This window comes from Pseudopipra pipra, chromosome 7, assembly GCF_036250125.1.
Source record: "Pseudopipra pipra isolate bDixPip1 chromosome 7, bDixPip1.hap1, whole genome shotgun sequence".
In the NCBI taxonomy this organism is placed as follows: domain Eukaryota; kingdom Metazoa; phylum Chordata; class Aves; order Passeriformes; family Pipridae; genus Pseudopipra; species Pseudopipra pipra.
This window is the reverse complement of record NC_087555.1, coordinates 12,504,251-12,529,883: the sequence shown is the minus strand read 5'-3', so window position 1 is coordinate 12,529,883 and position 25,633 is coordinate 12,504,251. Positions and strand designations below refer to the sequence as shown.

Genomic DNA, 25,633 nt, shown 5'->3' with positions numbered 1-25,633 from the left:
TGCAAAAATGAATTCACTTTCTTTACACCTACCATTTGTAAAACAGCTTAAGTAAGCAAAGCAGGCATGTAATGGTACACAAAGCCTTCTATACTCTTATCCTACAGAACTTTCAGAACTGCTGCAAAACCTTGGTAATTAAGGTTGACAGGTATGCAGCTATTAATGTGTCACTCAAATTATTAAAATAAATCAATTCTATGGTGAAATTTAAGAGTTTAATGAAGTTCCTTTTCTTCCTCTCTACCAAGGAGTTTACATCTGACCTGTTTCAGACTTTATATACTATTATAACTATTGTCATAATTTCCTTTCACACAAGAACACTTTAACATCGTGCTTCGACAGACTGCTCTAAACAATTAGAGGTCAATTTAGTTCCAGATAAAACTAACCAATTTTTCTCCTTAATTTTAGAATGAGTTTAAATGTCCAATACAGTCCACTGGAATATACCAGAAAGTTCAGCATCCAGTAGAGAAATCTCCCACTACTTCAAGGCATTTAAAAGTAAACAATTGCTATGGCTCCAGTCTTGACCTTCTTGTTTACACAGCCTGGTACATTAAACCATTTTCTGAGTTGAGCAGTTGAACTCCTCTGAGATGATGTGCTTTATATAAGAACACAAATAATAAGATGCCATTAGATCTTCATTCAGTAAATAAGCCAAGACAAAACCAACAATAAATAGGGAGCATACACATTTTGCTATCTCACTTTGCAACAGTGTACTAGTAGGTCACAACAACAACCTCTAACAGCATGGTTTGCAGACAGGTAAAGAGGCATATGTGAAAACTGAACCAAAACTGGAGATTGCAGGACAGACATCACAGTGTAGAAATGAGGCCACACCAGTGATGGGAAGGACAGAGCACATTACCGTGCAATTAAAAGCTGAAGTCCTTGAACTAAGTACTAGAGACTGCAGAAAGTGAAAGTAAAAGACAAAAATGGGGTAGTAGTAAGACCTAGGCTCCTGGTGATATTTGTGAGGAAGGAAAGTGGCAAGAAAAGCATGGAAAAATTAGAAATTGTACAACAGAATCTTCTATTTGTAATTATCCCATAATCAACAGAAAATTCAGTTAAGCATTTCCGAAATTAAGCTGCAATTCAGGTCAGAAAACTATGACAAAAACCCCCAAACCAACAAAACCCACACCCGAAACCACAAAAGAAGCAAAAGAAGTAACATTTGCAAATTCACAAGTTGGGGTCCTCAAGTGTTGACGAAAACTACATTCAAAACTATTCAACTGCTTGCCAGAAAAGAAAATCTGTAAAACATGAAGTCTAAAGTACACAACTTGTATTTAGATACAACCAGTATCTAAGTTCAGAAGAAGCTATCATTTGTCTAACCTCAAGGTTCATTTTAATCTAAAAAAATATGGCTGCAGCTGTAGGAATCGACAAAAGCCACCATCAACAGAAAGCAAGAAAGAGAAAACCCCAGGTTATTCTGCAGCAGATTCTGACTGATTCCCTCATGTGGCCCATTTGGCTGCACAACCATTGCCTCCTTAGCAAAAAAAGTTCCACTTCCATGTCCTCAGGTACAGCTAAGTTTTCCAATTCATGTGAAGAAGAAATTTAAGTTAACTCGGTCTCTATCAAGCACTGGACTACACAAGACAAATGTTGAGCAATATTAAACAGTTTTAATTTGCATTTGGGGCCCAGACAAGTACTGCTCAGAAATTTAAACACGTGGAAGCAATTAAATGGACACCACTCTCCTGTTTTCACAAGTCTTGTAACAAGCTAGTGGAGTTATCTTAACATGGTAGAGTGATCAAATTACTTGTTTCCTTCTATGTGCTAATTAATTTGCAGTAAAGAAGCCAACAAGGTTTCAGCAGGCTTCTACAAAATGGCCAAAAGTGAAACTTTTCCACTATAAGTGGTCTGATGCATGCCTTTATTAAGAGTATTTGAACCTGGATCTCAAGGCTAGCCATCCTGTTCCTCGTTCTCCAGACCAGGAGATTGCACCTAAGGCAAGAGTTCTATAAAGTTCACAGGATGAAGGTAGGATTTTGTGATGTGTATAAAGTCTTTCAGATTACTGATTAACAAGAATCTCAAACGAAGAATACGCACATTTCTCGATCCAAAGCCTCAGAATATAACCTTAATAAAACCCTCATTACTCTTATCTGGAAAATGGAAAATCTAATTCAGGACCTTATTAGGGGTCTCTTACACTACAGACAAGCAGGCACATAGTCATCTTGTACCAGCTGGTTAGGACTTCTAATTGGGCAGCATCATTGCCCAAGAGCCAGGATAGGAGAAAAGAAAAAACCCAACGTGGTAGTCTGGTTACAATTAGTATTTTAGAAAGGGGGAGGAATATTAGGAGAAGTAGGATTGTTAAAGGGAGGGTTGGTCCTAAATTTCTGCGTATACTGCATATTACTAAACTTGTGTAGATTAGCACAGGCAATTTAATGATAAAAGAGTAGCTGTGAGCTTTGGTATCTCAAAAGTAACAGGTTTTTTCGAGATTTGAAGGCATGAACACAAAGCCTCACTCGTGCATTTTTGAGTAAACTTTTATCCCAAGAAGAAAACGGGCTTACATATGTCAGCCTCTGTTATCCTCAACTAGCTGCCCCATATTGTTTGAATTCCAGCATTTCCAGTAAGAATTATTTAATTATTCAAAACCATTAGAAAGCAGTTTGCTACAAAATGTATGCCATCCCCACGGTATTTTCTATCTTCGCTATAGCACAAGCTTGTCATCACTCTCAAGCTCACACATCCTTCTGCAGGGTTCATGCTGAAAGTAACTACTAAGAGAGATACTGAATACTTTTTTCCTACGTCTCTGCCATGCCTACAGCACCAGTTAGTTCTCTAATCGCAAGCTTGCGAACACTATTTGGATCAAAACCACCCACACCATCTGGCACGAGGTGCACAGAGAGGGGAGATGCAAAGGCTTCACAACAGCTGCCAAAAACCAAATGCACCTTAAGCTTGTGCCCAAGTATCTGAAGCACATCCACACCATCGAACCCCTCTCATCTGCAAACCTGCGGCAGCACTCGCGGTACTCAGAGGAGCGGCCACAACCCCCCACATGGCACGCTTGGCTCTCTGTCCCTCTTCTGAGAGCCAGGACGGAACAGAGCGGCAACAAAAGCAACGAGCCCTTCCACGCACACACGGCCCCAAGCGCTGCCGCCGGCCAGGGAAGGGGCAGGACGGGCACCAGCCCGGGCACAGCCCCGTCCCTGCCTCTGCCCCGGGGCACGGCGCGCCCGGAGCCACCGCCGGCCTCAGCCCCGCTCCCCGCACCCGGCCCGGCCGCCCGGGACGTGCCTCGCCGCCGCCCCGGAGACCCCGGCGCTCACCTTTGCAAACGGGGGAGCTGGGGCTCTTCCTCTCGGGGGAGCTCTTGCCCGGCTCCGGCGACTGCCGCCGGTGGTGCCGGACCCTGCCCTCCGGCAGCGGGGGCACGGGCGATGAGCACGGCGAGGGCCCGCAGCCCGGCGGCGGCGGCGGGGGCGGCGGCGGCAGGTGGTGGTGCCGCGGGGGGCTGCCCCGCGCCCCGCCATGGCCACGCGTGGGGCTGCCCCGCGAGGAGGCGGCGGCGGCGGCGCTGCCCCCCGCTCCCCCCGGCGGGGCCGTGGCGGGGCCGCCGCGCCCGCCGCTGCCGGGGGGCGCCGCGCGTGGGAGCCCCGCGCCCGGGCCGCCGCCGCTCCTCGTGGGGCTGCCATGTTGTTGCTGCTGCTGCTGCTGCTGCTTGAGCTGGAAGGGCACCGTGGCCCGCATGGGCTGGAGGCGGCTGCTCGCTCCCGCTCCGCCGCCGCCCGCCGCCGCCGCGCCGCCCGCCCCCGCCAGGGTGGTGGCGGGGGTCGGGGAGCCGCCGCACCTCACGCGCTGGTGGGACATTGTCCGTCGGGAGCCGTGGCTCGCGGAAGGCGGCCTGAGGTGGGGAAGGGGGGAAACGGAAGGGTGCGAGGCGCGGGCCGCTCCTCGCGGGGGTCCAACGCCTCAGGCGGCGGCGGCAGCGACGGCCACAGCCCCGTCCCAATCCCGCTGCGGGTCCCGTCCCCTCCGCGCCGCTGCGCCCGCAGCCTCCGTGCGCCTCATCAACAATAGTGCCCCGGCCGCGCGCCCCGCCCACCGCGCCCTCCCATTGGGCGCGGCGCCGCTCGGCTCGCGCAGCTACGGCGCGCCCATTGGCTGCGGGGCGCGCGCCTGAGTGGCCGGGCCCGCGCGGGGGGGCGGTGCGGGGGGGCCGCGCGCACTGAGCCGCACGCGGGCGGCGGCGGGGCCGCGCGCTGCCCCCGGCACGTGCCGCGGGGGGACCCCGGGAACACCCCGGGAACACCCCAGGAACAGCCCTGGACCCCTCGGGAACAGCCTGGGCAGGGCCCGCCCCGACCCCACCGCCCCCGCGCCAGGCTAGACCCCCATCCCGCCCCCGGGGTGCCAGGACGTGCCCGAGGGTCCCCGCGACCGCCGCTCGGCTCCCCGCGTCCCGCCGGGGTGCCCGCGGACACGTGGAATGCTGGACGCCGGCAGGGGTGGTGGCTGCGGCTCACCCGTGCCTCGGTCCCGTTCCAAGGGACCATTATTCCTATTCTTCTCCATTATCCCTAGCCCTAGGTGCACTCCAGGAGAGGACGGGGCTCCGCAGCGGTTTATCCAATCGCTTTGCCACCCGCTCGCCGTTACCAATGATGGCACCAGGGACGTGGGCAATATCCAGGCAGACTTGACCCCCTTTCCCCTTAATTGCTGTGTTTACTCTTTTCCCATTAGGTTAGATTAGTTGCATCTTCACTGCAATCTTTTAAAAATACTTGTGAACTGCTGGCATCCTCTTAACCCGATTTATACATCAGGACAGTGAATACATGCATGGAACAAGCCCTAAGGCATGTGTCTGGGGTATTTAAATGCAAGGTAAACACACGTTAGCACCCTTGAGAAAGAATCAATAAATCTTTTTTCTGTCTTTATTGCAATGTGAGTTCTGAGCTACCAGAACTTACCCAAATTCTTTTCAATATTGCTCTACAAGTTGCATGTTGCAATTGAATACCATTGCTATGATACAAATGGTGTGACAACAAATTACATATTGTTCTCTGTTCTTCAGCTTGGTTGAGCTTGGGTTTGGCTTTTTTTTTCCCTTTCCTTTCTCCTTCGCTGTTTCTGACTGAAGCCTACTTCACCTAAAAAGCCCCACTTCCCCTTTGAGGAGCTCCATCCATGTGCTGACAAGTTCAACAAACCTGAAAAGTGAACCTATGATGTGCACAGGCCCTTCTCAAGGATGCCTGGACATTGGCCTACCTAAAGCCTCGAAGGTTAAAGCTCTAGTCAGAGTTGAGAGCTTTTTATGAGAGATCAGATTGGTGAAAGAGAACAGGACAGATGTGTTTCTACTGATGAGGTCGTTGAGAAGCTCTTACATTCTGAATTAATAAATTTATTTTTAAATGCATTATTTACAGGTACTGTAAATACTAGTAATATGGCCTGAAAGAGAGCTGGATGGGTCAATCAGAACTGGCTACAAGAGGCTGTGTAGCAGCCAGTAGATTTGTGCAGCAGACTTTCATCCCTTGGACAATTTATCCTCCCCGGGAATACTGGGAAGCAGTATTTCCAAGTACTTGGAAGCAGTGTGCCATAAAGATACTTCCAAGGCATAAAATATTCTGGATGCATTCTTATTCCTGTTACTGTTTTGAAGAGGCCAAAAATGACAGGTATTGATTCGTATTTATTTTCATGATGCATGTTACGGAGTCAAGTCACGACTTTGAACGCAGAAGATACCTGTGACAATTATAGTGCTTCCCACATTATTGTCACACTGCAAAGATGACACTGCTCCACGCAGCTGCTGTGAGAATATAAAGCACAGCATTTATGTGTAGTGCTCATCAGCAGTTGTATCGCTCTACATGCAGCAGATGTGAGAGCTCAACATGTAAAGTCATGTACTCAGACCTAGTCAAACACCGTGTACTTAGTACGTTCATTTGTTTAAACTGTAACAAATGTGTTACAACAGGATTTTACTCCTACACCTTATGGAAATAATGGAAAGAGCTAAAGCAGGATTATGAACTTGAAAATAGTTTTGAAACTTCTTTTCAATTACAAAAAAAATTCCTCAGAACAAAACCCCAGCCTCAAATAACTTGGATCCAGATTCCCCAGACTCTCCTTGTAGTTCACACCTCTCAAGCTCTGGGTTTTTTTCAGCCATCACCTTCCTTTCTGCCTGCAGACTTTGCCAAATGCTGTCCAGGCCAACTCTGAGCAACGCATTTCATACCGTTTCATGTGGAACCTTTTGGGCTGGGTTTCTTCAAATCCATGACACACTTACTCTGGCTTGGAGGCTCTCAGCACCCATCCAGAGTCCAACCAAAATGTGCTGCTTTCTAGTCAGTGTTGGGGGATTAAATCTAGGTATGGCAAACATCCCCCCTTACGTGCAAGGTGTTGGCTCTTTCTTAAAATATGGTGTGTGGTAAGTGCTGTAGATACAAACAAATCAATCCAAAGGCTGGAAGTATATCAAGTACCCTCAAGGGCAGATTGATCCAACACAAAGAGCTGAGGAAACAAATCTGCAACCTGCTGAAAGCAGGGATGTAAACAAGTCTGGGAACTGGTCAACTGAAAACTGGTCAACTGGTAACCTCAAATGAAAAGCAGAGTAACAAGAGTCAAAGGGGTTTAACCAAATTGATAGGACCAAATCCCACTGTACAGTTAGTAAAAAACCCAAGATTTAGGGAGTTTCCTTATACTAACAACTGAAAATGTCTAAGTATTACTGCTCACTGATCATAATAATATATATGAAAAATGCTCTGTTAAAATAATAGTAATAATAGTAAACCTTATAGAAAATTACTGTGCTTCAAGCAGCTTCAAATATGTTATTGTCTTATTCCAAAATTAAATAAAATGTAAAGCAGTACATGTAGAGGAGCAATCTACTGACTGAAATTGTTTTTTTAACTACGGTTGTTACAAGCAATATTGAAGGTTGAAAGACTAAAGATTCTGGGAGCCTAATCTAAACACTAGATTATGCCCCAGGATATTTCACTGTATTTCTCATCTCTCCCCTGCAGAGTGAGTTTGTTTTGCTTGTTTCTGTGGGTGTTCAACATCAAGTGGAGAAAAAGACATTTAAAAAAATAGGACAAATATAATAGAATTTGCTTTACACAGAACCTGTAAGAGCCTAGTTAATATTCTGGAATATCTGAGGGGATTTGAGAAGGCAAACAGATTGAAATAAGGTATTAAGGTTAAAAAAAATAAAAAACAACAGATGGGACTTTGGGCATAAATCAAACTCCATGCAATAAGCAAAATGCACTCCTGACACATTTTATGAAGTACAATCTTTAAGAAAAGTTGTCATAGAAATAACATCCAGAGGCTCCAGTGCCTCACTGGCATTAAGGTAACACATTTTTGACAAAGAAATCCAGTTCCTCAATGCAACACTTACCTGCAGCTTCAGGGACGTTCCCACTGCACATTCCTGGCACACGTAATTACCTGGGAGAAGCACAAGGTTAATTTCTTTAGAAGCCAGTGTTAAGTTCACCTACAAGTGACAAGTTTTTCCACACATACAGATCAGTTTTCCGAGCATGTGTTAAATGTCAGCAGCAACACTAAGCAAAAACCTTGTGGTGAGTGTCCAGCTGCTGAAGGAGAGGGGCAACTGGAATCCTGCTTGGTTCAGCGATGGGAATTCTTGCCAGCTGAGAGTGACTGGAACTCTTCCTGGATTGAGACGAGGGAAGAGAATGAGCAGCAGAAAAGGCCTGTTGTCCACCACATTTTGGAATCTTTTTTTCGGTAACGGTGAGAGAAGTGGCCTAGTTCATTTAAACAAGAGACAGTATAATCTCCCCTAGGTATCCTACAAGATGCTGAATGATAATTTGCACATGATTGCTCCTATTCCAACAATAAAACTTTGCTTCCTAAAAGGAACAGTCTCAGTTCATGGCTTGTGTAGGCAGATGGGAACTTCTGCTTGCCTGTGCCTCAGGCACATCTCACAATCACAGGGTGAAGTTCAAACACATGATTTAGTTGAATTCTGGCTTTCCAGAGGCAAACAATAAATAAAGTTAGCTGGCTTAATGGTGATTTTAAGCTAGCTGTTTCTGAGGCCTGATTCAAAATTGTTAACAGTCCTGTAAGAAAATTCTTGGCATGGCAACAGAAATACAGGTTCCCAATAAATTCTTTCCACCTCAGCAGAGATCCATCAAGGCCTCCCTCCTGCAGGAAATTCTCTGGTCACCCATACACACCTTAGCTGCACCAGTACAAGTGATATGTGCAGCAGCAATGCCTATCTCATGGGCTAGAGTCAGACCTACACCTTGCTACAATGATTTGTGTCAGATCTCATTTTTTTAACTAACCCAAAGACCTGGAGGTGCTAGAAGTTACTCCTTACAACAGGGCTCAATTATTACCTTTCCTATGAGAGGGAAGGGGGAGGGGGAGAAAGAGGAAGAAAGGGAGAGAGATTGAGAAAACAGGTATAATTTCAGTATTACAGCAGACTGGCAAAACACCAGTCACCGCAAAGCACACAGACCAACCGTCAGGAAGGGAACCAGGAACAGAGCACGAGCTCAACCTCGCTTCCCTTGCACCATAAAAGTACATCATGAAAACTGTATTTCTGGTCATTCTGATTAAGAAATCTGATATCTTGTGGCATGAACTTCTCCCAAACAAAGGTTGCAGTAAGCGAAAGAGGAAAGCACAAAAGGCTGTACCATTCCTAGGAACTGCTTGCAGGCCTGTTACAAGCAGTGGCACTAGTAAAACGAGCTGTACAACCTCTGTACTCTCTTTATCACAATGCCCTACGCTATCCTTTCCTGTTAGCACTTGGCAGGAACAACAAAGAAATTGGGCCAAAGAAAAATGCTGAGTTCTACTGTGTTATGGAAACCTGAAACAAGTATCTCTACCCCCCTCCATGCTTTCTCCTTCCTCAAATCTACCTCATGCACTTGAGACTCTGCCCACTGGCTTTGGCCCATTATCTGCCCAAACCATGCCTGCTCTCTGCTGACTCTATGTCCTCATTCTCAAAAGGTACTTGGACTGTGATACAGAGTGCTGGGAAGCTCCTGTCCTTCCCACTGGGAATTGAAATGCACCTGGATCAGGTGTTTCCAACCTTTCTCAATATTTGCATCCTTAACATTTTTCCATTGCCCATGCGAGAAATGCCATTTGCTCAGACACTGCATAGTAAATACAGACTTGCTTTCCTTAATCACCTCCCACAGACCAGCTGTCCTCAGCCAGCCTTATTTGTTGTCTTTGTAAAAGAGGCACGAGTGATCCCCAAAGCATGACTTCGGCTCAGATCACATTTGTGGATTTCTCACAGACTTTCCCTGTGGTACTGAGAGCTGAAAGAAGATCCCCTGACATAAAAGCAGAATACCAAAGTGTGCCATTTAAATTCCAGGAATCAAAACGTTTCAACTCCTCATTGGATGGAGAATGACAACCTTTCAGGCTAACATGAAAAGCTGAATTTATACAGACACTAACATTTTGGTATAGGTTAGTTTTCCTGCCTGTGGAAAATTAACCTTCTTATCCAATAGAATGTGCTTTGGGTCATGGCAGCAAGCAGATGTCTATAATCTCCTGCACGTGGAGAATTTCCATAACATCAGAATTAGCAAGAAGCAAATGGGGGAAAAAAACCCTGAATGGAAACAAATGGAAGACTGACGTGGCTGTGTTCCACAAAGTACGTTCTGCAGCTGCATCACTGCTCTGGAACAAAGGGCAATATAATTATTGTTGTTTTACTTTCATTTCCCATTAGCAAAGCAAAAGCCAAATAAAAGTGGTTGTTATTTCTGCAGGAGAGAGCTGGCAGAGGTGAGTGTATGAGGTCACACAGGGAACACTATGAGGAGACTACTTCTTAGCCCTGAGTAGCTCATGCACCCAGTGAAAAATATCAGCAAAATTCACCAGTTTGTTACTGCAGGGCTGAGTCAAGGCTTCTCAGATGCCCTGAGGACAAGGCTCAGCCACACCTGCTGGGGTAGGGCAGGACTTGGCTGCTCTTACTGTCAGCAAAGAACGATAATTGCTTTTGGGGACATGTCTGCTCCTTTTGTTATGCTGGCCCTCACTCTCAGTGTGCCTCCTGCTTGCAGGGGAAGCAGGGTTTGCCATAGCCCCTTCCTGCAGCCAGGGGTTTCTAGGTTCACTGTGTTGCTGATGCCTGAAACAAATATCATTCACCATACTTGTGGGGCTGAGGTGATTTGCCATACAGGCAAATACTTAAACACACACTACTTGCCTCAGTTTGTTGCTTCCTCCTTATTTATGACAGCAAGAAATGAAGCTCCTTACTCTGTCTCCCTTCTTTCCTTGCATTTTGGAGTTAGTTCCTTGGCCACAGAAGTGTAAGACTTGTATCACTTTCCTTTTTTGCCTGCAAAAATCACCACTGTGGATAGAGAAAAATAAATTAATAAGAATTAAGTGAGGAGGAGAGACAAAACCAACAAAGCAACTGAGCTGCAGGATGGATCCCACCAATCTGTGTATAGTGGAAAGTGCCAGCTGGTGGAAATTTGCAGCATCCTTCTACTATCTTAATCCATCTCTTTTAGTTCTGCTGGATAGGAAGGCAGCTCTGGGCTGCAAAAGTTCCTGCTTGTAAGAATGCCAGGACGTTGCCTCTTCATGGGGAGGAGAAAGTGCAGTAGCTCACGTGGGAAGGATAAGGGGTTTCTCTTTTAATTCCTGTCCCACCTGCCGAGGTTGATCCTTGCTGTGTTCCTCCCACATGCCTGGCTGCCATCAATCCTGTGCTCTCCCCAAGTGCCACTCAACCAAAACTGAAGGAGAAAACGATTCAGTTTAATGCCTCTTTCTCCTGTTTTTTTCTGAGGGTTTTTTGGTTTCGTTTTTTTTGGGTTTCTTTTGCATTTAAACACTTAGCAGGCAGATGAAGTGTGACACGAGGTCATGCAAGGCCTGCTGCTTTGAAACACCTATAAAACTGTATCCAGTTCCAATACAAACACCTGAGCTGACTGATCAGTGAGAAAGGGCAGAGAGGTGAGCACAGGCACTGCATTACTGCAACCCTCTCATTCCTGGGAGCGTATCTTGTTACTCGTGGCCAATAATAACTTGAAAAACGCACAAAAGACAGTGCTTTTTGTCATTAATATGATCTTTAATAAATGGAATAATGCACCATTTTACAGCAAGCTTTTTCTTTGAGGCCTAAAGAATAGCCTTTTAAATGTTCTTATCCAATGTCTCTGTATCAATACAATCTCTTTATTTAGGTTTATATATAACAAAACAATTCTTACAAGTATTCATAGAAAACTCTGTAGTGGCTTTAACAATGTCAGCTTTCATAGTGGCATCCACAGATGATTAAAAAACAAAAATTAGCTTTTTATTTCATACTCACACTGTTCCATGAAACACAACTTATACAGCATAGCAAGGGTATTGGGCAGCTTATACAAAAGAAATAACTGAAAGCAATTATTTATAAATTCATACATGATATTTCCTCAGTGTTTGAGAGGAAAACCAAAAATACCCGTTAACAAAAGGGTTCTGATGAGACTCCATAGTCAAGGACTTCTCCCCCTTTTCCCCCAGAAAAGCTCGCTCAGAAAGTAATGCTCTCTTTACAGTCTTTCATAAGGAAAATGGCAGTTTCACATCTCCATATTTCAGCTTCTACAGAAGACCAAACCCTAGAAATCGGTCCTTGCCATGTTCATTTTCCTCTTATACTGCATTTAGGGGGGAAAATAATCAACAGCAATGGTAAAATATGATTCCAGCTTATATAAATGTGAATAGAGCACGCTTTCCTCTAGAGACAAAAAGCAGACAAGAAACACTACATACAAACCGTTTTAAATACATTTCAACAGCGTGAAAGAGAGAGTAGAGTCACCAATCAGGAAATTCAAAAGTGACAAATGAGTCAGCTATAACTTGGACTTGCCTGTTTGTTCTTGTGACTTCTGACAAACTACAGAATCACGAACTATTTTCTTTTCTTTCTGAATAAACAAGACTGAAGTGTGATACTTCATGATACAGTTCTGAAGCACAAAAAAAAAAAAAGAATCAAGTGCTCTAGAAATAAACCTCACACATTTTTGCTGTCTTAAAAACAAGCGAGTGGGCTATAAAAATTGACTTTAGGGAGACCTTGCAACTAGGAAGTTATAAAGGCTAATTATTTCTGCTTTAAAATAGTTACCAGGCGAGATGCTGTGCCCTGGGTGGGTGTACGCTCCTGTGATACATCTGCAGAAGTCCGCGAAGACTGGGAATAAATCCTTCCTTCGTGTGACAGTTACTGCACTGTTGAGCATGGTGTGTGCATTGAAGGTAACCAACTGAATGACTTGCAAATTTAAACAGTTGCTGATCAATAGGCTTTTAAAAATATCTGACAATTACATTATTAAGTAACATAACTCCAGCTAGTTCCTGATTATTATGCACATGTGTATATTAAACCGCAGTGAAATAAATAGAGATGGCCATAAAAAGTAATTTGTGTTAGTAATGCACCACTAAAACAGACCTGTGTGGAGCCCAGATACACATTAAAGGAATTGGTGTAAATGAGAACTTATCTTGAAACCTTCCATTCCCACTGCCCCGATGCAGTTCCACTTCTGGACAATAACCACAGCTGCACTGTGCCAACCCCGCCCGACAGCCTGGACACCCCACCAGCAAACACCCAGCAAGGCATCCGGAGCCAGGGCTCCACATTCCACATCAGCTTTCCCAGGGCTAATCCTCCCAAGGAGTGTTTAACACCACAGCCAGCAGGACACACCCCTCCTTTGCCCATAATCAACAGCAGACTCCTCTTTGATTCCAGGGGCACCTGGCTCAACCGGGAGCCAGTCAGGTGCCGATTCCCTCGGATACAACTGTGCCAATAATGATACTCATCTGGATTTGCAGGAGCACCTACATCTGTTATCTGCAGAAATGAAAGTTCTCCTACCAATTTTACTCAGTGCAGAAGAAACCTCAAAATGAGAAATCTGATTTGTCACACTATTTCACATCAAAAATGAACCCACTTGGGAGGTGGGTGAGATCAAAAAGGGATGTATTTCTACAGCTACAGTTTTATATGACAATATAGAAGCTTAAAATGTAATTGGATTTAATGGACTAAAACACTATGTTTAAATAGCAACCACACACATAACTATAGCTACTACATAAAAAAGCCTTGTAAAAATTATGTGTTAAGTGTTCTGGGTTATTTTTTGATCTTTAAGAGAGGTACCTTAAATTACTCAGCTTCACATAAAACTTGTCATGTGCATTCCCAGGTTTCTCTCCCTCTCATAAATCCATTCCACCTAAACAATTAGTGACAAGTCTGTCATGGGAGATCTTGAACTACTGGACTGTATGTCACAGTCTGATCCCAACTTTACTGTGATGCACTAAGGACAATTTTAAAATGGCATATGAAAAAAAAATTATATTTGCTACCAGTGCTACCATCTGATGCTGTAACTCATGCACAACATACATATATGCATCTAAATACATAAGGAGTTTACATAAAAATATATATATATCTGGCTTCACTGCAATATGTATAGTTTTCATTGGTGAAAGGCTTAAAGTTAACAAAAAATAATGAGCACATTTTAAAAAGGAGGTTAACATATTTACCTGTTAAAACGGGTACCGGCAGACCAGACAGAAAAGTTCAAATAATCCAAATTCATGCAAAATACCAAACTGCCCAGCCTATAATCAGACTTTCATAGACAAATCAATCCAATTTCAATTTACTTTGATGAGCTGCTACAAATTTTCCAGTTAGGCATCAGGTCATGTATATGCTACTGTGCTTGGCAATTATTATTGAAACCAGCCTGTTTCAGCAATGCAAACTGCCATCATTTCTACACAAGTAAAAATTACAGCATAATTAATGTCTCCTGCACTGATTAAATATGTGAACTTTGAAATTCTCTCTAATTAGGCTGGAAACGTCCATAGTAACATTTTAACAGCAGAATGACTATGAACTTCTGAATATTTTTCATGAAAGAAAATGATAATCTGAACATAGATGTAGTAATGTTAAGTAGAGGTTTTTTAATGTTTAAAAAAGGAATATCATTACAGAAAAATGCACTGAACCTACAGCATATATAATGTATACATATATATTTTTTTAAAGTAAGAATTCATTGTTACTGAATTTGGGCCAATAATCTATTCCATACAATTAAATAACTTCCTTATTCTCCTGAGGCAGACAGGATTACAGATTTCTTCTAGAGAAAGTTTACAGGTGGGAGGATACGTACTTTCTAAACATATTTATGAGGTGAGGTTTTTTTGTTGCTTGTTTCCTGAAACTTGCCAGCATCTATCTTGCATTGTTTTGTGCCCAGTGCGCTGAAAAAATCAAAATGTGTTGCCTTTGAAAATTAGGTAGTTTTCTATAGGAAAATAGGACACAAATGGGCAGCACTAAAAAAGCAAAACACAAACGGAAATGTCGTTTGTTTCTGAGAATATTCTAATTATGACACTATCAGATGGTTTTAAGTTAGGAATCCCTTTGTTTTAGCTGTGCAGTTTAAGTGCATCTTGGAGCTTCACGAAAGGCCTTGTTAATACCAACTGTTTAGCACAGGAAGCTATTAAGCATTATAAGCAAATTTAGGGAAAGTGTTGCAAATAACATGACTTGTAAATATCAATTTAGTAGGAAACAGACCTGTCTATGAGGCATGTCTGGTCAAATGATTATAGAGTTCACACTCTAAAAACCATGTTATGTTGGTGACTATTATAGGAAACAGAACAAGAGGCAATGCATTAACCTAAGCAACTCTTCTGGCTTCGTTTTCTATAACTAGTAAGATTTTGGATTTTGTCTTATATATACAAACATCACAAATGTTTGCTCTATCATTTTACTTGAATTATCTGTTTTAAATTACCATAACAAATATTCTACTGTTGCCTATTTGACACAATTCATAGGTATTTACACTATCATTCTATTTTTGTTTGCTATATTTATCTTGTCTGCATTATGCATGAGAAACTAATAGAAAATTATCAACTTTTATCATTATCCTTTTTTTGTCTTGAAACACAAACAAATAAAAACAAAATCAAAAAGTACAAGGAAATAAATCACATTTGTCTCCCTTGTTTATAGTACATTTATCAACCGTCCCTGTGCTTGGTCTGTAGAATTCTCTCTCTGACATGTATTTTGTTTGGTTAAGGATAATTCCCTGTGGTATGAGACACAATCCATTATCATTTAACTTACAGAGAAAGTACTCTATGGAGATTGGATTATGTGCTGTGAACAAAAAAAAAAAAAGGGCATTACTAAATTAAGCATTAAAACCAAACTGCTAATCTGGTCTCATCTAGCTGTGCAGAATTACAATATTTTGGTACCTGCTTAAGAGTTTGTTTTGACTGACATTTAAAGATAGTTTTTCCTTTATTTAATCAATAGGGTATTTTGTGATAAAGTACATTTTTCTATCACATTGCAAATTATATTTATCCATGGTAGATTGCAAAGCCGATACTTGCTAATAATTCATCCCAGAGGCATACAAATAGTAGGAATAGATAAAAGGGGGAAAAAAAAGCATTGTTTGCTTTAAGAATGTTTAAGGAAAACTGCAGAACACTTTCATCCGGTATTAAAATGATTTTGATTGCATTGATCACAAAAAAGTTGGATTTCTTACAAAGGCTTGGCCTGCAAAGAAAGGCTAGAGAAGACGGGTGCAAATCTGTCTTAGCAAAAAGAAGCAGCAGTCAGAGAAGTAACTTTTCTCTCCCCAGAGTGTTTTGAGTTAGACAAGAGAGTCCTAAATACTCTTTTCAGCCCATATTCTGAAATGCTGATGGATGATACATGCAAAGCAAAGCAAAAGTCACTGGGAAAGGAGTGAAGAACCTTCAACACATGATACAGCGCTCACCACTGAACAACACAGCGCACTTCAAATGGAGACTCAAAGGAGGCCAGAAGAGAAGAAAACCACAGTGAGTATTATGAAGAGAATGCTAGAAATTCTGATTCAGGTCTTGAAACCCAGCTGAGCAACTGGCAGGTTTTCAACATCTGGGATGTGAGATTGCAGCAGATGGGAAGCTGGAGAGTGGATTAAAAGTCAAACCAGAGGAAGGCTGTATTTTTGAAGAGGGGAGACATAGCTGTGTATTTATACAGGGGGATGATAACATAATTACGCCTCAGAGATGAGAGGTACTATTTGAACTGGAGCTTAAAGAACATCAGGAGCCTGAAACGTGCCTCTTGGCTTGTATTTCTACAACTACACTTAATCAAAGTCTGGATTTATAGAGCTATCTCTTGGAGATATCTAGGAGAATCTAAGAAATGTTAAGAAGCGTTACAAGAGAAAATCATAGCAATCAAGCACAAACAAGGGATTTTGGGGAACAGCAAGAATCAGATGCAGCAAGGCATGTATTAGGCTACTTGTATCATCAGATATAGAAGAACAAGGTTGGCAAAGTTTACCTCAGGGGGAAAAAGTAATAAAACAGCAAGGAAACAAATGAGCTTAAAAGCAGAGAGCATCTGTTTCAGTCATCTGAAAGGAGACAGGGTAAGGGAGGCAATTGTTTGCTGCCAGCATCCTGCCACAGGAATCTGGCAGGCTGACTGAATTGATTTTCTTTCTTTGAACATCACCAGTTTTCAGATAAAGTGATAAAACTTTACTTGGTACCAAAGACTGATGTCTTTTTCATCTAAACAGTTTTTACTGAAGTGTTTTCAATCAGAAAGAATATTTCTGAGGTGGAAGGAGGTCCTGACTAATAAGGAAATTAATTTTCTTTCAGTAGACAGTAAAACCAATCATTCCAAAAAAGAGGTAAGGTTTACTTGAGATGGTGAAAAAAACAATTTATCTCAATAGATAATACATTCACTGACAGCTAAAATCAATGTGCATACAAACTGAAAGAAGGGACTACGCAGAGGGGAAAAAAAATCCCCAACCCTCCCCTGCAAACACCCATGAATTTTAAAAGCATGCAATAAATTTTAACACGATGAATGAGGGGCTCTCTAAAAACTCTGAAGGGAGGACGAGTTTCAACTCAACTTGGCAACAAGAGCCAATTAGGATGCACCTACCTGCATAGGCAATTAGGTTGATTTTACCTCAGACTGTAGGTAGGTTAATCAGGCAAGATTTCTGACTCATCACAAAACTGCTTTGTGCCAAGTAAGATTCATGATTTTTTTCTCTGTGTAAACAAAGTACGTTCACAACCTATCTTCACTCGAGCTTTTAAGTACGACAGTTATTAATATTTCTGAATAAAATGTATTTTCCAATGTACATCATTAGTGATCTAAATAAGGGTTTACATAAATACAGGGGGTAAAACTGCACACAAAATAAAATGGAAAAAATGGCTGACATTGTTTCCTTACATTTGTTCACCATTTTGTTATTCAGAACTTCACAGGTTGGCATACACTACTATAAAGGAAACACATTTTGATTTGGAAGGATCAAAGAAAAGGTACAGAGCTCAGATTTTTTTTTTTGTTCCTTTTTAAAAGCCCTTTCAAGTTGGGGAAAATTCATGCATTGTGACCTCTCAGCACAATGTGATATAGGCAGCTGCTTCGAGCTGGCTACAATGTGCAAAGTTCACTGTCATGACCGGCTGACTGCTCAACTGTCAGGGGAAAATTAACAGGTACAAAAATGGGAACACGTGGCAGTTTTAGAAACACACTTTTCAATAAAGCATACCATGAACTATAGACTATTGCACATTTCAACATGACACAAGAAAAATAAGGGGTTCAAAAGAGAATACACTTTGTAACATAGAAATATACAGACTAGCTTGTGCACAGAAATCAAAACATGGTTACAAGACACCACTGCAGTCAAACCTGTCTTATAGTCTGCTTATGATCTTAGTGACCTTAAGAAACTGGTCCAAACTGATTATCAGCAATACTTTTTTTTGTTACTTTTTTTTTAAAAAAATATTTTGAGACCACATTTTTGATACACATATATATATTCCGTGGTCAAAACAGACAGACTTAACTTTAGCGATACTAAATAAAAGTGCAAAAACGTTCAAAAAATAAAACAAAATAAAAAAATATGGAAGCATAAGCTAAAAATTTTCTGCATAGCTGAAATCTATTTAAAGCGAGTCCTTGGTAGGGGGTGCTGACAGGAGGAGAAAGCAGTTTTTTAGAATGTCTTCTGCATGTTTGTTTCAAATAATGCAAAAAAAAGGTCATTTGTCGGCTTTTAAAGTATTTCACAGGCAGTTCACTCCTGCATCCTTAGATACCATGGTGGTGGCAGTGCCTCCTTCCGCAAGGTAAACGGCAGTGCTGGATTTGGGGGGGGCTGCCTGGTCGCTGCCGTTGTTGTTGACCTCGCAGTGCAGAGGCTCGGTGGAGATGACCCACGTCGAAGGACGCCACCGCTTCAGGGAGTAGGGAGTTTTCACGCGTTTCTTGATCTTTTCTCCTGAGCCCGATCTGCCATCCTGTGAGGAGTCACCTACTGAAGGAAAAGATAAAAAAAAAAACAAAAACAAAAAAACCAGAGTAGAAAACAGTTTTATGAGGAAGGTGAGATTAGATTAGAGTCCAAGGTTGTCACTTATGTGAAACAGAACAAAATCTTGTCACACAGAAGCAACTGTGTGGCAGAGGCATGACAGGTATATCAACTGCAACAGCTGCCATTAAAACAGGGGTTAGGTTCTGTTCTCTGTCAGAAATTACTTCAGTGAAGTAATTTGTGTTACCTGGAACGCACATTGGCATCAAACAGGAGAATCAGCATTTGACATTTGAGGGGCTTTTGCAATCATAGTATCTTATATTACCTGTAATGGGAGGTACAAAAGAATGTTGCTACCAAAGGACAGCAAAGGCTAGAATTCTAATAGCGTAATTAAACTTTAGATCCCCTAATCCTACTTCACCTGGCAAAACATTTCAGCTGAATACAAAATGGTCCATTATCTGCTAAGATCCTAAGTCAGGATTTGGAATGTTGGGTTGCAAACCCAACTTTAATCGTGATAAAACTTCATCAGTAAAAATCTGATTGTTAAAAAAAACCTTTATACAACCCTTTCTTTTAACTTAACCATCAATTAAAGAAATTCACTGCAATAATCTTTTTTCTTTACCTCAATAAGATTTCAAATCATGTCAATGTCTTAAGGCAAAAATAAGGTTTCCTACTTAAAAGGAAGGCTTAAACATTTTACTGCTGAATATTCAACTACATTTCTTGAAAGATATGTGATATGTTCTGGTTTGATTTTAAATCTTTTATTTCCAAAGGTGCTGGCACCTCAGTTTATTTCACTAGTATCACAGCATCTGTCTAAACATAGTCAAGAGATTTGCAAGCACCTTTCAAAGACTAATGTGCCTTCTGGAAATATATATTCTCTTTAAAATGTACAGTAGGAGGCCTTTCCAACAGCTCATACAAGCTCAAAGTCAAACACAAAGGAGGGACCTAACTTAACTGTAACTATAGGATTACATTCTTATCGTAAAAAGGAGAGTCCCATTGTAACCTCTTAGATATTTGGCCATAAAAATCCTAAGGTAGTTATTCTGAAATGGTCTATTAAAATTCATTCCTTCTCTAACTACTTTGATTAATTTTTAATATGTACATGGTAAACTGATGAAGAATTGCTATAATTTCTGGAGCTTAAATAACAAAAAAGACAACACCCGACCCTTCATCAAGGGCTCATCTGGGCTAATACAGTAAAATCAATTGCTTTGAAAGTAATGAAGTATATAAGTAGTTATTATAATACATTATTTTAACCAATGCATCTTAGAGATGACTACTCCTAGGAGAATGGGGGAAAATAAGGGAAAAAAAGTATAATGTGTCCCTGCAGAAAGGAATAGGAAGCTTTTTCAATATGATTTGCAGCTGCCAAGGTAGGGGCCTTGCAAGGAATTACAAAAGTTAACCTAGAGTCAAGAGCAGATGGATTAGAAAGGGACACATTCATCCTGTATATGTGGAAGGAAGATAGTGATCTAATGTGCTGGAAATGATGGAGACAGGACTTTATCAAAACGACTGAAATTGTGCTGACCCCAGAGATTAAATTTATATAGGATTTAATAAGTATGCTTTGAGGAGGGACAGGAGAGATGGAAGGAATTTCTATTCAAGCAGATATATATAGTTACTAAGTAAAAAAGTGTCAGAGAAACTGTTCAAGTCCTGTAGGCACTTACACTGCATACTACTGCTATCCAAGCTATTTGTAGCTGACAGATCCAGCGAATTAGGCCTCTGTGCTCTTCTAGTCTGGGTCTGCCCAGGATTTCTCACTACATTCTGGACACTGGCTGTTGCTGTGTCTGGACACGGATTACTGTTGTTGTTATTGGCATTTGTTCGGCCATTATCCAGTGGTCGCTCCCTCCTGTCTACGAGGCGGTCCAGAACACCTTCATCGTGGCCAACCTGCTGCTCCCGCCTCAACAAGGGTTCGTGCTCATCAGGGCTTGAATTAATATTCAGCCGACTATCCTCTCCACTGAACTGGTTCTGAAGCATTTCCTGGGCCCTCTGTGCTACTGAGCTGGTTGTCTGGCCAGATGGCACCGTGCCATTGGCATACTGGGTGGTGCCAGCATGAGAGTTTATGCCGTGGCCTCTCCCAGCCACTCCGTTCATGGTGACTGTCACGACGTGAGGTTCTGCAGCATTGATAGTGTTCATCTTGGCAACGCCTGTTTCCACTTGCTTCAAGTTTGATTTGTGCTTGCCACCAAATTTTAAGCGTGGCTCCTTTGTTGAATTTTTGGTGTTTAGGGGGAGGCTAGTAGGCCTCTTCGGAAGGTTCTGTTGCTTGGGTAGAGGATAGACCTGAGCAGATGGGACATCCGGAATCAAACATGCTTGACCATTGGCAGCTTGTGTGAAGTCCTGTTGTCCTGTCACCTCTACTGCAAGCTTTATCAGTGGATAAAGTAAGCTGGAACTAGTGCTGCTGAGTGGATCTGGCCCACTAAACTGCTTAAGTGAATGTTCCATCAGATTCTCATCAGAGCTTTCTTTCAGGTTCTTATCCACTTCTTTTGGATCCAATTTATTTGTCTCCAAGTCCTCCTCTGTTAGCTGCAGGCAAACGGGGGTGGGCCCACCTGGCTGCATGACATTTGTAGTATGTAAGTTTGTTTCATCCGAGTAAGGCATTTCGGATATGGTGGTCATGCCAGTGCTAGGAGTGAGGCCAGTTGTATTGGTGGTGGTAGTATTGGTGGACAGACTGGTGACACTTGTCTCAGGACTAGGAATGCGAGCTTGTGCCTGTTGCCGCTCGTAGTTAATGGAATTTCTATTCTTTTCGCCTGAAGTCAACGGCGTAGTGGACATTGAATGTTCAGAAGAAATGTTCTTCACTATGCTGTCAGTGTGGTGGATTGAATCTTCAATGTAGGAAGAGGAAGAGTAATCTGGGTATGGCCTTATCTTTGATACACGTCGATGATGTGACAGATTCCTTTAAGAAAAAATAAGGGATGTTAAGATCATATATGTAAAAATCACCTCACGTCATAAAGCCTCTCATTTAAGAGAGATGATATTTCAGTAACTTCCTTGAAAAATCCTGGGTAGCAGAAAATTGGTTTTACTAGGGCAAAATTTCATCATGGATGTTATTTACTAAGAGAACAGTAATTTTCTTCTGTTCGTCCAATATGTTGTTTGTCTAGTTGACTGCTAAGGTACCACTCTAGACGTAGAGAAGTGACACTAGAGGAGTCAACGAGAACTCAACAGACAAGACCAAGAAAGCAATGCTGGGAAGAAGTCAAAAGGTCCTATGCCATGAAAACTCTACTATTTTAACCATTTAGATACTCTACGATTTGAACATAATTTTTTTCCGTGACAATAAACACTGCAATATACAGCAACATTACTCTTCTCTCAAATCCAGATTTCTAGCACGTACTATTAAGCACTAATGTCAGTTCTGCAAATTCTTGCTCCCTGTGGATCATATATAAGCAGAGAACGTACAGTACTTTTCTCCCTGGGGTCAGAATAACGATGCCTTAAACAATGGTCCTGTGGTTCTTTAATTGAAAAACTGCAGGTTTGAGACTCTGTAATTTCCTGAACTCAAACTGACTGAGAATTCAGTTTTTAGTAGAACACTTTAAACAGAAGTTTTATGCATCATTTAGCAAGTGTCCTTAAAGACAATTCCCTTCATCACTCCATATCGTTGCAAGCCTGCTGAGACAGTTTGCCTAAGCTCGGTTTAAAAGGCCCCGCAGTGAGAAGTACAGTTGTTGTGATAAAAGGTGCCTGAATTCCAGGGACACATACAGAGATCTTAAGAACACAAGCAATCAGGACCATGTCACACAATACCCACATGTAGACTAGCTCACGTAACACACCCCCACGTCACAAGTGCAGAGATGTTAAGCCAGCAGCAAGCTGCAGCTTCCCTCCTGGAGCAAGCTGAGCACTGCATTGGGCATTTGCTGCTGACTAAACCAAAATGCCTTCTCTTCTTACCGCTCATTTTGCATGGCAGTTGACATAGGGTTGACTGTTGGACTAACTGATTTATTCCTCTCCCAGATCATCATGAGTTCTGCCATTCTCTCCTCAGCACACTGTGCTGTTAGTCGAGCCTCAGCATCTTGATCCCAGCAGTCTTCAATTGTTTCTTTAAGTGACCTCACAGCCTGCCAGAAGACAAAAATCCTTTATCTTAAATTATTTCCCCTTTACATTGTGCTTCTAATTTACTGTTTTATGGCAGCACTCTGCATGTATGAGAACAGTCGCAAGCTGGTAGGAAAGAGACACAGAAGACACACGATTTCATTCAAAGCTAGTTTAACCTAATAGCTGCAATATGCATGACTAGTATTATCATACCTCACACACACATCAACTGGAAGACAATTATTTAGGAAAAGCTTCATTCACCAGTGTCCATACAACCTTCAGCCAGCCCTCTGAGGTATGCATGCCCAGCTTATTCTCCTTGCCTTATGAGAGCTGTGTACTAAGGATTTCTGATATTCTGGAAATGCTGTCATTGTTACCCTCACAGTTCTGCTAATGGTCACTGCCTCGCTCCTCTGCACTGTATGCAAATAACACAGCCGTGCCCATTTCATCGTGCTTTTCTTCCTCTGTTCACCACTGCAGCATCCAAATGTCTCATAAGTATCAGTGAATTTGTCTGCACCATGGGAGGAGATTATTGCTGCACTTGTTTTACAGATGGAGAAACAGAAACACACACACATTCCTGGCATCACACTGCGGGATGAACTGTACAGTCAGGATTAGAGCTCAAGACCTCCAAAACGTGCTGCCATATGCTCAGAGAACTGGAGAGGAAACAACTGAAATTATGAGCACTGAACAATTCTGCTTCCACTGCATCTGGAGTACAAAAGCCAGGCAGACATTTATGGGCCCCTGCTGCCAATCTATGGCCCATAAAGAGGACCTGATTTGCCAGAACATCTCACGTCTACAGCCAAGCTTTAACCTCTCCAGTGCCAAGGACTGTGCATAATCCCAGCTGGGCACTATGGCATTCAGTGGGTCCTGCTGGCTGCCTCTGTGCCAGAACTGCCTTGTGCCCTTCTGGCAGTGAAAGCCTGGACTGGCTCTGCATGTGAGCCAAGAGCTCCTCACCCACCGAGCGGGCTCCTGGCACCGTCTGCATCTGGCAAGTCACTGCTGCTCAGTGATGCGGCCATGGCTGCACTGGTGGGGATGAGCTCCCCCACAAGCAAACCTTTCATCTCCCTTCCCACAGCAGATCACAGAGGAGCTAAGCAACCACCCTCCCCTCAGCTGAGGGACATGAGTCTAAAAGCACCTGCAGGCACAAGGACCTGGATCTGTTTTCTCTCCCACAATAAAATGCCTTCAATTCAGCTTTTAGGACTTGATTTCATCACAGTTTAGACTAAATATTTAAGTCAGTGGACACTCTAATCTCCTGCCTTGTCTCTTTGCAAGACTCTCCCCTACAGGTTTCACCAGCAGTAAATTCAACCAGCGCTTAATTTCAAATTGTATCTCCTCTGGCAGACCCTTTTCTTTTGATATTGTAAGGATCATGAAAAGAACATAATAATGACTGTTAGAGATAGCTAACAAAACTGAACTTCTAGAGCTTCACATTTACCACAATGTGTTTTCTATTAATTTCAGGTTCAAAGACCACTATACCAAAATGCACTATTTAGAAGTTCTAGCATTCATCAAAAAAATAGAAGGGACCAGAAATCTGCATTATTCTATTATTCTCTTAATATCCTTCAGTGCTGACCTTTGAAGTCAAGCTCAGATGCCACTTTGGCAAGTGAGACAAGAATGCCGTAATGTCTCAACACAGTTTATAGCCCTTGAATTATTTTACACACACCATCTGCTCAGATTGTTGATTTACACTGTGAAAAACAATACTGCTAATCAAGGTCCGTAACATAACACATATAGTGCAAGAAGTAGACTGAGACTGCATATATAACCACAAATACAGCATTCCACATCTTTTGAGTGCCTTAATTATGTGACCTAAAAAATAAAACATTGCTTTTTATTTTTATTTCTCAAATGAAAAGGACAAACACATTTCTTTAATATATGAATTTGCATGAAAGTGTTATAACCCAACATGTCAGCACTGCTTTAAACAACAGAAAAAAATCTTTTCCCCCATGCATTAGATACAGGAGGTTAGGACCTGGGTCCAGGGTGAGGTTATCTGGAGCTTAGTTTTCCACATTACCTCCTCCAGAGTGCTCATTCAGATATTATCCTAGACTGGCATAGGGTGGAAGAAATTGTTTGATACACGAGAGAACTACAAATTATTTATTCTTCTTTTCTCTTAAAGCAATGATGTAGATCAATCCTTAGAGCTGGAGTTATAATCATCATAATTTTGATTTTTTGCAAAAAAAAAAATAGTAGCAACACAAAGTGTGTCAGGCACTTTAAATATGGGGATCATCTAATAATGCTGGAGTCTATCAGCTTGTTAGAACGTAACTAACATTTAAAATGGTAGTCTGCAAAACAGAACAAACCTTCTTGAACTGTTTTAACTGTCTTCAGAAACAGCTGTCAAGCTTGGTTCTTCCAACATTGCATTTGCCAACGTGGCTATAGTTAAAACAGTTGTTGTTTGATTTCCTATATCCTTTGGGCGTGGATTCCATTTTTTTCTCTTTGCTCCCCTGCCCCCGAGACTGGCTGGCCAAAACTGTGTTATTAAAGAACCCCTCTCGGAAGCTCCTGACGCAGTTCCAACATGTTTTACTGCAGTGCACCACTGGAGGCTACGCTCCTCTCTGAAAACGGTTCTGTACATATTTACAAGTACCAGCACAGGTGAGCCCTCAGGCTCCTCGCTGTCTGCACAGCAGCTACACACTTATCAACTAGCAAAGCCTCTGAAG

The 25,633-nt window shown here is 42.2% G+C and overlaps 2 protein-coding genes across 5 annotated transcripts in view; both read right to left on the bottom strand.

Annotated features, from left to right (window-relative positions):
- The window catches only part of FAM117B (family with sequence similarity 117 member B), a 28,942-nt gene extending 24,818 nt beyond the window's left edge, over positions 1-4,124 (bottom strand). The window contains exon 1 of one of the 2 annotated variants that reach the window (XM_064660575.1): positions 3,372-4,124. In XM_064660575.1, coding sequence (XP_064516645.1) covers positions 3,372-3,912 — 541 coding nt within the window. In that variant the 5' untranslated portion in view covers positions 3,913-4,124. The remainder of the gene's footprint in view (positions 1-3,371) is intronic. The other variant, XM_064660576.1, reaches the window with a different exon arrangement.
- A 7,121-nt stretch (positions 4,125-11,245) lies between these two features.
- The window catches only part of BMPR2 (bone morphogenetic protein receptor type 2), a 107,432-nt gene continuing 93,044 nt past the window's right edge, over positions 11,246-25,633 (bottom strand). The window contains exons 11-14 of one of the 3 annotated variants that reach the window (XM_064660558.1): positions 22,713-22,885; positions 20,408-21,681; positions 18,931-19,011; positions 18,570-18,683 (exon numbers count right to left, since the gene is read on the bottom strand). In XM_064660558.1, coding sequence (XP_064516628.1) covers positions 18,962-19,011; positions 20,408-21,681; positions 22,713-22,885 — 1,497 coding nt within the window. In that variant the 3' untranslated portion in view covers positions 18,570-18,683; positions 18,931-18,961. Of the gene's footprint in view, positions 18,684-18,930; positions 19,012-20,407; positions 21,682-22,712; positions 22,886-25,633 lie in introns of all 3 variants that reach the window. The other 2 variants (XM_064660556.1, XM_064660557.1) reach the window with 2 other exon arrangements.